This window comes from Carex rostrata, chromosome 1, assembly GCF_964058835.1.
Source record: "Carex rostrata chromosome 1, lpCarRost1.2, whole genome shotgun sequence".
In the NCBI taxonomy this organism is placed as follows: domain Eukaryota; kingdom Viridiplantae; phylum Streptophyta; class Magnoliopsida; order Poales; family Cyperaceae; genus Carex; species Carex rostrata.
Window position 1 is genome coordinate 7353751 of NC_135918.1, and position 14220 is coordinate 7367970.

At 36.3% G+C, this 14220-nt stretch overlaps 2 protein-coding genes across 2 annotated transcripts in view; one reads left to right on the forward strand and one right to left on the reverse strand.

Moving 5' to 3' along the window:
* LOC144555401 (uncharacterized) overlaps positions 1 to 14220 on the reverse strand; it is an 89887-nt gene that overhangs the window by 63895 nt on the left and 11772 nt on the right. The gene's annotated exons all lie outside the window — the stretch shown is intronic.
* LOC144555368 (respiratory burst oxidase homolog protein B-like) lies at positions 4854 to 13070 on the forward strand. The gene is made up of 11 exons (XM_078303670.1): positions 4854 to 5733; positions 5816 to 5972; positions 6070 to 6118; positions 7752 to 7865; positions 7956 to 8390; positions 8493 to 8879; positions 8969 to 9180; positions 9502 to 9604; positions 9784 to 9863; positions 10826 to 11358; positions 12437 to 13070. The coding sequence occupies exons 1-11, from the start codon at positions 5142 to 5144 to the stop codon at positions 12544 to 12546; spliced, it is 2772 nt and encodes a 923-aa protein (XP_078159796.1). The 5' UTR covers positions 4854 to 5141; the 3' UTR covers positions 12547 to 13070.

Below are 14220 nucleotides of genomic sequence, written 5' to 3' on the forward strand. Positions count from 1 at the left end.
TAATATATATTTTTTAAAATTAAAAGAATAACCATTTTCAAAGTTAGGAAGTCGGCATGCAGATATTGCTCTCAAGATTTTTTGGATTTATTTCCCCTTTTTTTTATTACTTTGTTTGGAATGGATTAATCTTCATGGACAGCTGTTTGCTAGTTGTTAATTGAATATGACAAAGAATATGGTCACTGAGTTTCTAGAATGTTTTAGTAATTCAACACGCTTTTGCACTTACAAGTAGACGTTTGCTAAACCCCTAACGGGTTCAGCCCGTTTTGCCCGGTCCGTACCCGTTACCCGAGCTACCCGTACCCGTTGCCCGGGTACAAACGGGTAGACGGGTACGGGTAATAAACGGACCGGACAACCTAATTTGAAAAAAAACCCGTTATACCCGTACCCGTCTACCCGCCTACCCGTACCCGCCTACCCGTACCCATCTACCCGCATACCCGTACCCGCCTACCCGTACCCATCTACCCGCATACCCGTACCCGTTACCCGTTACCCGTACCCGACCCGTTTCACTTCAAAAAAATTTGAATTTTTTGAAAAAAACAGAAAAAAAAGGGAAAAAACAGAAAAAAAAAAAAAAAAAAAAAAAACCGGGCGGACCGGACCCGTACCCGGATACCCGGATCCGTACCCGCGGTACCCGTACCCGTCAACCCGCAACGGGTACGGGTAATAAACGGACCGGATAGAGGTTTTGGAAAAATTACCCGTCTACCCGTTACGGGTTTTACCCGTACCCGTCCTACCCGTTACCCCTAACGGGTAACCCGGAACGGGTCACGGGTAACCCGTTAGCAAATGTCTACTTACAAGCTAGGTATAACCATATCATATACTTAGTATATTATCTGTATATACAGTGGTTTAGTCAGAATTTCAGTTGGGATAAGCAAAATGTTTTGGATAACTGATTCAGTGAGCAAAATTAACTTATATACTTGAATCATTTTAATCAATCTCATCAAATTATAAGTCCGATTTAAACTGAAATTAAGAAAAACATTAACATTCAACAATTTTAGTCGATTATCAGTCACAATTTACAATTTAATTCATTCAATCAAGGGCGAAACCAAGGCTTGAGCCAGCCTGAGCCCTAACCCCCCTCCCTCCCCCCCCCCCCCCCCCCCCCCCCCCCCATGGCACTTTGGCGACTGGGCTCTACGACGAGGTGACAAGGGCACGCGATTGAGTGATCCGTCTCTAGTTAGGCTCCCCACCGATTATTCCTAGTTCCGCCACTGCATTCAATTAGATTGCAGTATTGAATTATCAAAGGACAGAAGTAGACAATCTAATTTCTAGAAATAGACATGCCAATATATTTATACTACTTCACATAATGGCTCCGCTACTGCCTATATAGATATATGTACCAAATTAAATTACTGTGTAGAATATAAATGTTGATTTTGTGTCGCCATTAATTATAGATCAAGTATAAATGCATCACATGAACAATAAACATATGCAAAATGTATAGATTATTAAGTAAATTGGATACTTTAAGTAATCACGGTTCATGTCTGAATGTATTTATTGCCATTTTTTTTTTCTTTTCATTAGGTGTAAAGGATGTGGTTTGATTTAGCTTCGCTTGGATTATTGCACAACATATCGTTCTTTATTCTGCCACTAGCAGCGAAGATAAACAGATAATTTCGAAGTTTGGTACATCAATCAAAGCCGGAATTATTCTGCCACTAGCAGCGAAAATTGAGCAAATAATCAGCACGTTTACTCAAATATACATATCCATTAAAAAAAAGCAGATTCCAACTTGAACTCTTGCTTCTTCTTTTTTGTGAAAAAAAAAGCAAAATTCTCCGAACCACTGGAGAGCCGAAATTTTTATTAATAACATTTCAAAAAGAAAAAAAAAAATTCGAAAAATATCAGAGCCTCCAATTCAATATGCACTCCCATTTTTGGAGGGCCGCAGATTGAATTGGAGGCCCCTAAAAATTTAAATATCAGTATATTACAGTGTATTTTTGAATTTTAGAGGGCCTCTAATTTAACCCGCGGTTCTTAAAAAATGAGATCGCAGATTGAATTGGTGGTCCTGATATTTTTTTGAAATTCGAGAGAAAACATTTTTTTTTTAATATGGTATAAATAAATAAAAAAATTGGAGAGGGACCAACTTCCCCACTTTCACTGGTTGCTGTATTTGATTTCTTAAGTATTTTAATTCACTTTCTTTTTGTGGGATGAGAGACCGTGTCAAGATTCAAATCAATGCGCACTGTGTGCATGCAAACATGACTACGCTAGTTGGTTTTTGACTTGTAATTTAAACAAAACAAGGGATTGCGTCAAAAAGAAAAACCATGCCCGCCAACAGAGAACAGACAACAGTTGCTTCCACCTACTCTTGACTTGTTCGAAATTGATTGATCACAAAATCATGTTTGCAAATTTATTGTCTTTGACATTTTTATAATTAAGAGCTGAGCATTTAACGGTCTTATCAAGTCTATGCGGCTGCCGAACAGTCTTTATAATTGATATCTTCCTATTATGGAGAGGGACCAATTCACATCCCCTCATGTTACCATACTGAGTACAATTGAATCGGCCAATCTAAAATTGTTCTTTTTAACTTGACACGAATCTCAAAGCACAAATAATATTGTTCCTTGCGCCATCCTGAACAAGTACCGGCTGAGAATAAATCTGGACCGTCCGTCGCAATTGTGTTCAGTCAAGTCCGAGAGAGACAGAGGTGAATCTAGACTTTCAAGTAATGGTGGTTAAATACGAATGAGCATCATTCATAAAATTTTCAAACTGCGAATCTAGATCAAATTTACAGTACTCGTAGTATTTTCATTTGAGCTATATAGAAAATAATGTATAGTTATAAAAAATTTCAAAATAACTGGAGGTCAATTAATCATCATTCTAAGATAGAGTGAATCTGCCTCTGAAGAGGAATGTAATTTAAATGTTTAGAGATGTAACTTATTTTTCATGTTTAATATTCATTGAGCAATCACATATTGATTGTATCCTATTTTAAATTAATCTATATTTTAAGGCTTGACCCTATCAACTTAATTCTTGTATTTTATAATATTTTTTGTTATCGCGTGTAGTTTTGCAAGAACAAACTATTTTATTTTAAAAAAAAAATAGATAGGAGGATTTGAGAAGTAATTCCAACAAATCTCTCCGACACCTGTGGGACAGAAATTTTTAAATATACCATAATCTCAAAAAAATAAATCAAACCATCACGTTTTCTGAAAATTTTGAATTTTGATATGACCGCATCCTCTAGATGCGAGGATGCGGCCACTTTTCTGCAGGCCGCATCTAGGGGATGTGGCCACCTTTTTTTTTCTTTTTTTTTGGTTTTTCTCGTGCGGCAGTTCAATCTGAACGAAAAGAAGGGGTGACCGCACCTACGGGATACGGCGTGTCAAAATTCGAATTTTTTAGAAATCGTGGTTGTTTGGTTTATTTTTTTTTTTGGAGTATGGTATATTTAAAAATTTCGGCCTGTGAGATATTTGGTGGATTTTAATTTGTTTTCACAATGTTGTAGTTTGTGTCTTTTTCTTTTTATGATTTTTAATTGTTGCATAATTAAATATGTGTCGGAGTATTAAAATCCTAAGTCGGATATTTATGATTTTTAAAATATGTTGCATAATTAAATATAATTTAAGAAGTAATTAAAATTATGTATGTTTTGAATATACATGCTTGATATATACAACATATCTAATTAATTAATTTTTTATTTATAACTTAAGAAATAATTATTTGAAATTTCACTTAATAGAAAATCAATTTAATAGATAACTATCAACATTTAATCCGTCAATCTTTCTATAGTCGCCCTATTATTTATGTTGTCATATGTCAAACAATCTCTAGAGTAAGAAAAGTATAAAATAAATTAAATATAAGCAATTTCCAGTGTCCTTCGTCAATCATCAGAAATTAAATATTAAGCAATTAACACGGTCGGTCATCATTTTTTTCTAGAAAAAAAAATTCAAATTTTCAGAAAAAGAATTGATTGCTCTATTAATTTAGAAAATAGATGAAATCACACCAATAATTCGGCTCCATCAAGTTTAGGTTCTAGTAGCATAGCCACAAAGATTAGCGAATAATTAGTTTTTTTTTGTGATGCAGAACCGAATGTTGAATTATTTGGTTGACCAAATTATTCGCAGATTTTACGAACTTTTACCAAATTTTAAGAATTATTCACGAATTTTTCGCAGAACTTTTTTTTTTGCTCCCTTATAGGACTGAGATCTCTGATCCAGATAATTCCAAATCATTCTCCGACTGAATTATTTCCGAATCACGAATTTTTAACCTTGTTAAACCGAACCCGAATAATTCGTCAGTCACTATGGACTGTTTGGTGGAACGGGAACGGTTTCATCTATTTTTTGAAAAAAATAATCAATTCCTTATCTAAAAATTTGAATTTTTAAAAAAGTAAATCCGTCTTTTGTTCCCAACGAATAAAAAAATTAAAATTTGGGACCGACACTCTACCCACAACAACAGTCAGTCATAGAAGCAAAGTACGAATGCGTATCCTCTGCATTAACTCAAAAGGTAATTTTTGATTTAATGAATCTGAGCCGTCTGATTTTAAACAGAGCGAATCCGGCATCCGCTTATAACATTGGAGTCTTTCAATATTAGTGCAAATCTAGTCCACACAAATTTTAAAACAGATCGGACGGTTAAAATTCATTTAACTCGAAACATACCCTTTTGAGTTAACGCAGAGTATACGCTACGAGGTCCCGTGTTCCTGACCTATAAATACTCCCAACAAAATCTCGCACAATTAACAGAGTCGGAGACTAATCACGAAATTAGTAATTTTAATCGTTTACGCAGCAGACGAGAACTTGTAGAAGACTAGAAGGATAGAAGCAGAGATACCGCCAAATATTATTATATATAAATTCTCCCACCTCATTTCCCACACCTCTCTAACGCTCCAATCCCGAAACTTCCCTTTCTCCCTCTCTTTATCACCTCTCTCAAAACGCTCTCTGCTCTGCTTCTTACTTATCACCACTTGGAGAGATTAGAGATAGCAACCAAAGCCAAAATTTGATCAGATCCGCGATTAGATCTGAGAAATGGGTACTGACGACATAGTGGAGGCGGAACTCACTAGTCCTTCCACGTCATCGTCTGCCGGTGGGGACCGCATCCCGTATAGCGGACCTCTCAGTGGCCCCCTCAACAAGCGCGGGGTTCGCAAGAGCGCCCGTTTCAACGACTCCGCTCTCACCTCTCCGGGCCGATCATCCAATGGAGATGACGACTTGGCTTATGTGGAGATTACGCTGGACGTGCGTGATGACTCCGTGGCGGTACACAGTGTCAAGCCGGCGGGAAACAATGGAGGCTCAACTGGAGAGGAGGATCCAGACGTGATGCTACTGGCAAAGACGCTGGAGAAACGCTCCGTTGGCTCAAACATGATGCGATCTGCTTCGTCTAAATTTAGACAGGTATCTCAGGAGCTAAGAAGACTGGCCTCCGGGAATAGGCGAACCGGAGCACGCATTGACAGGTCTAAATCGGCCACTGCACATGCACTCAAGGGACTAAAGTTTATCAGTAAGACTGATGGTGGGGCTGGCTGGTCAGCAGTTGAAAAACGGTTCGATGAACTCGCCTCTTCAGCTGGATTGCTTCATAAATCGAAATTTGGGCAGTGTATAGGTACTTAATTTAAGTTCTTGTTTAACTTGTAATTGTAATTTGATGTCAAAGAAAGTTGACAGAGTGAAATGGGCAATTGTAGGAATGAAGGAATCAGCGTTTGCTAATGAACTTTTCGATGCGTTGGCGAGGAGAAGAAATATACATGGAGATACGATTAGTAAAGCTGAGCTCAGAGAGTTCTGGGATCAAATTACGGATCAGAGTTTTGATTCAAGGCTCCAAACTTTCTTTGACATGTAAGTGAAGTGGGTTTATTTCAAATGCGCTTTCTTTATTGCATTTATTTTGGTTAATTGTTTTGAAAAAAAGAAATATCCTGTTCATATCAAACAGGGTGGACAAGAACGCCGATGGAAGGATTACTGAAGAGGAGGTCAAGGAGGTAAGCCTCTCACTTTATACACCATCAATAATTACGTTCTTTTACTCTGACTGATGTGGCTTAATTTAATTGGATGGCATCCGAGTTGTAAGTCAGCCACTGCGGTCAATAATGGCAGGCTATGTAGCAGTAGCAGTGATGTAGTGTATTGGTTTGCTCTCGGGTAGGGGCAGGGCGGGCCGGGCATATTCGGGCACGGGCACATACGGGTAATTCGGACCGGGTATCACGGGTATTTTTTTCAAAAACCGTGCCCTACCCGTCTAATACCCGTGCCCGTTATACCCGCGGGGGGCAGGGCGGTCCGGTTTTTTTTTTTTAATTTTTTTATTTTACAGTGTCGTTGACTCGTTGTCGTACGAATATATTACGTATTTATAATTCGACTTTTAAAATCTGAATAGTTCAATATCAAATAGTGTATATAAATAAATAAAAATTGTAACTTATATATAAAAATTATTCATGTGAAAATTTGTATATTTATTCGGCTAAGTACAAATATATTTATTTATTTCTTTACACGAGTCATTTTATTTTATTTTCAAATTCTCATTCTAATTATATAGTTTCATAATTTTTTTATATCTCGAAATTTTTAGTTTACATTTTAAATTGATAATATATTTTCTAAATGTTCATTTTAAATTGATAATATATTTTCTAAACGTTCATTTATTTTTAATAGGTTAAATAAAATATAAATAAAAAATATAATTAAATCAGAAACTTTAAAACAATAAAATAAAAATAAAAATTTTCTTAAATCAATTACTTTAAAAATAATTATGAATTATTTTAAAACAATAGATTAAAAATTTGAACCAGGCCCGGTTTTGTTTGAACCGGCCGGAGGGGGAAAAATTTGAAATAAAAAAAAAACGGGTACAGGTACGGGTGCGGGCACACGGGTTCACGGGAGTATACGGGTAAACCGATCTGGGTATGGTCGGGTTTTTTTTCCGAAAAGCCGTGCCCTGCTTGTTTTATACCCTTATCCGTGTACCCGTTTACCCGCCTATACCCAGAACTGAGACACGGGTATCCCGGGCAGCAGCCACGGGCGGTCCGGGCACAGGCTGCCGCCCCCCCCCCGCCCCCACCCCTGCCCCGGGTAGTGTCAAACCACTAATGTAGTGTGCACTTTCTTGATTTTTTTAAGAAGCACACATGTTTAAGTCTGAACTTAAATAATAAACAAAGTTTGATTAGAAGAAAATACTTGTTTATAAATTTTATATTTTGTAGAATTTTTTACTATTTTTTTAGATAGGTAGAAAATCAGTTGATCTAAAGATTCTAGATCATTCAAAAATAGTGAATTTCTATGTAACTGAAAAATAGTAAAAAAAAATTCTAAAAAATATAAAATTTAGTATGCAAGTACAATTTCATATGGAGATCATATTGAACGGTTCAGATCAACCGTTTGGACCTTGAAAACGAAGTTATTGATCCGTAGTATGGACCAATATGCGCAATGCATAGTACCACGGCCTCAATCGTATTTTCGACGAAATCTGGAGATACAATTAATAATGAAGTACACTTTTCTTTTGTTTTGCATAATATTAATCCTTTTGATTTGCATACATGGTGACATCATAATTATGTTTTTTTTATTATTAAACAGATTATCGCTCTAAGTGCTTCAGAAAACAAACTGAAAAATGTCCAAGAACAGGCAGAGGAGTATGCTAGGTTAATTATGGAAGAACTAGACCCTAACGGCGTAGGCTACATTGAGGTCAACTTTATTGATTCAAGAATAACTTAAAAAATTACTGCATTTTTGTAATTTAAGTAATAACATTGGAGCTTCCATTCAATTGAACAGATATACAATTTAGAAATGCTACTGCTAGAAGGCCCTGGCAAGTCTGTACAATTAAGCACAACAACCAACAGCAAGAACTTAAGCCAGATGCTGAGCCAGAACCTGAGACCGACCCAGGAACCAAACCCGCTGAGGCGGTGGTACCAAAACACCAAATATTTCATGGAAGACAACTGGAAGAGAGTTTGGGTGATGGCAGTCTGGCTTAGCATCTGCATCGCCCTTTTCACATGGAAATTCATGCAGTACAGGCACCGTGCGGTCTTTCATGTGATGGGTTACTGTGTATGTGTTGCCAAGGGTGGAGCAGAAACACTAAAGTTCAACATGGCACTCATTTTACTGCCGGTTTGTCGTAACACAATAACTTGGATCCGCAATAAGACTAGGCTTGGCCACGTCCTACCATTTGATGATAATCTCAACTTCCATAAGGTACTCAATGACATTATGATTAGCAACTAATTAGGAAGCTTGAAAAACCCTTGCAAATTTTACTCATGTTGATAAGTTCAAATGTTCCACCATTACTTACAGGTAATTGCTGTGGGAATAACGATTGGTGTTGGATTACATGCAATTTCGCACTTGACATGTGATTTCCCACGTCTTCTACATGCATCTGATGAAGCATATGAGCCGATGAAACAATTTTTTGGTGATAAGAGGCCTGATAACTATTGGTGGTTTGTTAAAGGTACAGAGGGATGGACAGGTGTGGTGATTGTAGTTTTAATGGCTATTGCATTCACGCTTGCCACTCCTTGGTTTAGGCGTGGCCGAATTAAGCTTCCGGGTCCACTTAACCGGCTCACTGGTTTCAATGCATTTTGGTACTCACATCACCTCTTTGTGATTGTCTACATTTTGCTCATTATTCATGGGATCTTTCTCTATCTCTCCCACAAGTGGTACAACAAGACGGTAATCACACAAATCCTCTCTTCAAAAAATTATAATACTTCTTATTAGTGTAACAAGCTTGATAACATATTATCCTCTTTGTGTAACAGACTTGGATGTATCTAGCAATACCAATGATCTTATATGCCGGTGAGAGGTTAAAAAGAGCACTAAGGTCGAGCGTGAGGCCAGTCAAGATCCTGAAAGTAGCTGTGTATCCTGGTAATGTGCTAACCCTGCACATGTCAAAACCACAAGGATTCCGATACCGTAGTGGCCAGTATATCTTTGTTAACTGTGCTGCCGTCTCTCCTTTCCAATGGTACATTTCTTCCTTCTTTATAATTTTGAGCCATTAGCATATCCAGAAGTCGCACAATTCAGTTCTTGTTAACATTAATAACAGTATCTTCTTTGATGACACAAATGGAAATTGAATATAGTAGTTAACTGCTCATTTTTGTTGAAGTAGTACTGTATCTATTTACGACCTAAGTAATTATATGTTCCATGGATATTGAAAGTGCAACTATTGGATGCCATATACTTCTCTGTATAAAAATAAAGTATATGTTTAACGTGTTAATTACTATTGATCAATATGGTGTTAATTTGTCAATAATGTTAAATTAATGTGAAACAGGCATCCTTTCTCTATCACCTCTGCACCACAGGATGATTACGTCAGTGTTCATATAAGAACATTGGGAGACTGGACAAGGGAGCTCAAAAATGTGTTCTCCAAGGTAACTCACAGTTAAAAAAAATTTAACAGCCTACTAACCTGGGATTGTTTTCACTTTAATCCTAGATAATGTTAAATTTTACTTCTTTTTTTGAAAGAGACGTTAAATTATACTTTATTCCAAGATTTGGTTAAAAGAAGGATTAGAGATCTGATATTAGTGGGTTTGGTTGTTATTAGGTGTGTGAGCCACCGTCTGATGGAAAGAGTGGTCTTTTGCGAGCAGATTATGATAGAGACAGCCGCAGTTCCATTCCCAAGTAAGTTGAATTACAGCAAAGTCTAGTCTGTTCTCCTCTTTTCCACCTTCTATCTCTTACTTTTCTTTAGTGCTCCAGTCTGGTTGAGGTTTAGAAGTTGTTTTAATTATCTAACGTTCATTTTCAACAAGTTTCAAGGACCTATTGGGCCAAATGCAGTCAAACAGATGTGTTTGAATATTCCAAACTCGTGGTCAATATGTAGCAATAGCATGCTATCTGCTATTTTAAATTAGCAGTTGAAAAGTGTTTCATTTTATCGTTTATTTAATAACAATGTAAAAGCATCACAAAATTTTCCTATTTTTCTCTGTTCGAGAGACAAACAGGAGGTGGTCAAATGATGTTTTCAAAGAGTGTTTCACAAGGGGAAAAAAAAAACTGAAAATTAGAAGCCAATTTTCAATTTTTGAAAACGAACAAAATTGGTAGAGATTAAATAGGACTTGAGACTGCTTGCGGGGCCTAGTAGAGTTGCTTAGATGGATAAGATTACATATCAAATGTTTGATAGATAGCCCACCATTTCTGAAAATCTACATGACACAACAAAAGAGTTCCTTTCTCTATGTTCGGGTCTTTGGATTTTGATTCCTATCCATCCTGTCTCTTTCTCATGGTTAGAGTTGTTCCCTTGGTAATTACTTCCTTTGACTTTCTGTCTTGTCTATTGTTATCGAGTTGCTCTACAGAATCTGCTTTGTCTTTTTCAAAAAAGCAAACGTGTAAAGGTTTTTATGATATACTTGTGAAAAATGATTTGATGTACCTTTTTTATATAATTTAATAGTCTTTTTTGACCAAGTGAAAATTTCTCTGTTTAAAATTTGTGTGATGCTTTATCTATCTCCCTTGTCCCTCTGCCTTTAGCTGTTCTTCTAATTATAATTTATTAATTTCTTTTAAATCGCAATTATTTACATTTCTATTCTGTTGACAACATCGTAACCTGTTTGGTACAGTTTTCCACGTATATTGATAGACGGACCCTATGGTGCACCAGCACAGGACTATAAGCAATATGAAGTAGTGCTTCTAGTAGGCTTAGGCATTGGCGCTACACCTTTCATCTCCATTATAAAGGACATAATCAATAATATCGGGCAGCTTAACTCTCTCTCACCTGACGACCTCGAGTCGGCCCAACAAAACCCGAATTACAACCCAAACAGATCCAGTGCCACCTTCAACACAAGGCGTGCATATTTTTACTGGGTGACAAGAGAGCAAGGGTCATTTGAGTGGTTCAGAGGTGTAATGGATGACGTGGCGGAGGCAGATAAAAACAGAGTTATAGAACTACATAATTATTGTACGAGTGTGTATGAGGAGGGAGATGTGCGCTCTGCTCTGATTGCCATGTTGCAACAGTTGAATCATGCCAAGCACGGGGTCGATGTTGTTTCAGGGACCAGAGTCAAGACACATTTTGCCAGACCCAACTGGAGAAGTGTGTACAAACGAATTGCACTTAATCACCGAGACAAGCGCATTGGTGAGTTCTTTGTTCTTTGTTTATTTATTCTACATTTTACTTTTTGCTTGCATACTTTTCTCTTGTCAAAAGTGGAAAACAGACTGGTGTATGCATGAGTTCCAACCACCTTACATTATTCAATGTTGTATTTGTACGGTCTTACCAAATACCAACCATGACATGCGCTAGTTGAGGAAAATTGATTCTTCTTCTAGATATATTCAACAAAAATATAATTTATATTTGACTGAAATGAAATTTAAAGCTTTCTCATTATACAGTTCACTTACCACGGACTTGTTAATTTATACTATATGTTTTGCTGGGGACCCATCTGACTGGTCCTTGCCCAATATTAAATCAATAGATTGACAATAATTTCCATGCAAAACTGGAGCAGACATATTTATGAAAGGAACATTTATGGTACTATAATGAAATACTTGCATATTTTGGCACCCACATAGTTTAATAAAAGGAACATTAAATTGAACATGTACGGGACTTCAGAAAAATACTTTCATATTTGGCATCGCATATTCGGTTGATGCTTTTATTTTGTGCCTTTTATATTATTGTTAGTGACTACTTGGTCAATAAAATAGGATATCTAATATCTTCATTATAACTATGAAATTATGAAGAAGAAAAAAAAGGTACCGCAGTGGATATGCTAATAATAGTCCTGTGAGAGTATGACATAGCTGAAAGCTACTCCCACTAGATTTGATTATTTGTAAATACAATTGTATCTTGAAGAAGGTATTACCAGAATTGCATGAGGAATACAGAATGGTTCCAACTAATATCTATTTGTTTACTCTTTGGGGATTAGATAGGAGAAGGCTATCCAGCAATAATATATCTTTGACACGTCGAAAGTATGACAAATTATTATATCCACCACATAAACTGGCCACCTGGGTTGCCGTTTAAAAGTTGCCATCTTGCTTGTAATTAATTTAAGCTTGATTTTTAGGATGGCTCCTCCACTTCTGTTCATGCGATCATTCTTCCAAATAGCACACTGATAAGATGTACATTTAATATTTATAAGATCCCTGTACTGACAAGGCAATTTTCTTTGACATTCCAGGGGTATTCTATTGTGGGGCGCCAGTGCTGACCAAAGAGCTGCGTCATCTAGCACAGGACTTTTCAAGGAAGACAACCACAAAATTTGAATTCCACAAAGAAAACTTCTGATATGCATCTTACAAACCAAACCCTCCAAATTTATTAATTACTTCACACCACCCACCCCTTCTAGTATTTCATCCTTACTACATGTACAGAAATTAGATAGTTTTGCCAGGTTAAGCAAGTCCCATTTGCAATACAGAACCATATATTACACCTAATTGTGAGGTGACATGTCAAATTTAGTGCTTGATGAGGACATACCTGATACCTCTGTAACATTAAATTTTCCTCCTCAAAGTGCAACAAATAATATATATATATATATATATATATCCACTAGCGTGATATACTGACGTAGGATTTCTATTTTATAGGCACCCAAAGGTTTGTGCTATGTTTTTTCTTTTGTTTTTTTCTCCTAGTGTTTCTATACAGCAAATGTAGTTAAATACTTATAGGTAATGTAATTGACAGGGAAGAGATAATGTAAATTTTGTATGATTGTGCTTAATAAATGTAAAAGGCTAGAACTATGGGCCCTTAGGTTTGTGGAGAAGGAATAAAATTTTATCATGGCGTACGAATTATTCCCTTGAGGATATTATAAAACATTGGCTTGTGCTTTTGTTTGTTTATATAACATGTAATGGTAAAAGATGTCCTTCATTTAGGTCCCCTGCTCAAATTCTAGCAACTAAAAAGTTGTTTGAATAAAAAAATTATAATCAAGTTTTGGATTGATATGGAAAAATATTAGCCACTTATCAATGCAAACCTTCTAGAGCACCGTAATGTATAAAATATCTGCTTAGAATGTGCTGAACAATGAAAAGTCTAACACAAATTCTGGTAGCAATCAAATAATTTTTTTTCCTTTAGTATCTACAGTAACAAGAACCCAAGCTAGTAACCTAGTAAGAGTTCAAGCTCATCAATTATTAAAAGTCAAAATAAAACCGTTGGATATGATCTACATTATTTTATCTATACACATGTAAAATATTATGACATTTCAACTCTGTTTTGGTTGTTATCAAGATATTGTAAAAAAAATATACTAATGTGGATAATTTCTAGATGTTGATTTTTGAAATTATTAATTCACATAAAATCAAAATTGAAATGTGATAATATTTCATGAGCATATAAAGAAAATAACATAGATCACATCTAACGGTTTTATTTTGACATTTATATTTTAAATTTTGAGTTATTAGAGTTTTTAAAAATGAAGACATAATGGAGGCACAAAAAGTAGAGGCATTTGAACCCTCCTCATATTCTTAGGAAGCGTATCCTCTGCGGAGTTGTGCGGAGCTTTTAATATGGTCCGTTCGTTTTTTATCGGACGGACCAAATCAGATCTATGTAGTTCTTAGTTTAAATTTTGAGAATTTTTTCAATTCGGACAAGATCTGATCTGGTCCGTCTGATCAAAAACGAATGGACCAGATTAAAAGCTTCGCACAGCTCCGCAGCTTATGACCCCGTAGAGGATACGCTTCCCATATTCTTATGGGTTATGGTAAAAAGGAAGGTGAACTATCTTTCTTCCTTCCTAGGATATAAAACAACATAAAAGGCAAAGTGAGAGGGACCAACAACGCATTATGAGTTATGATGCCCTACCATTGCGTTGCACTTGCAAGTTGCAACTGGTCTATAGTGGTGTTCTGTTTCGCTATAATCAAGCAACGAAATCAACAAATCATAGTTTCCTGAGCATAAATATAAGCG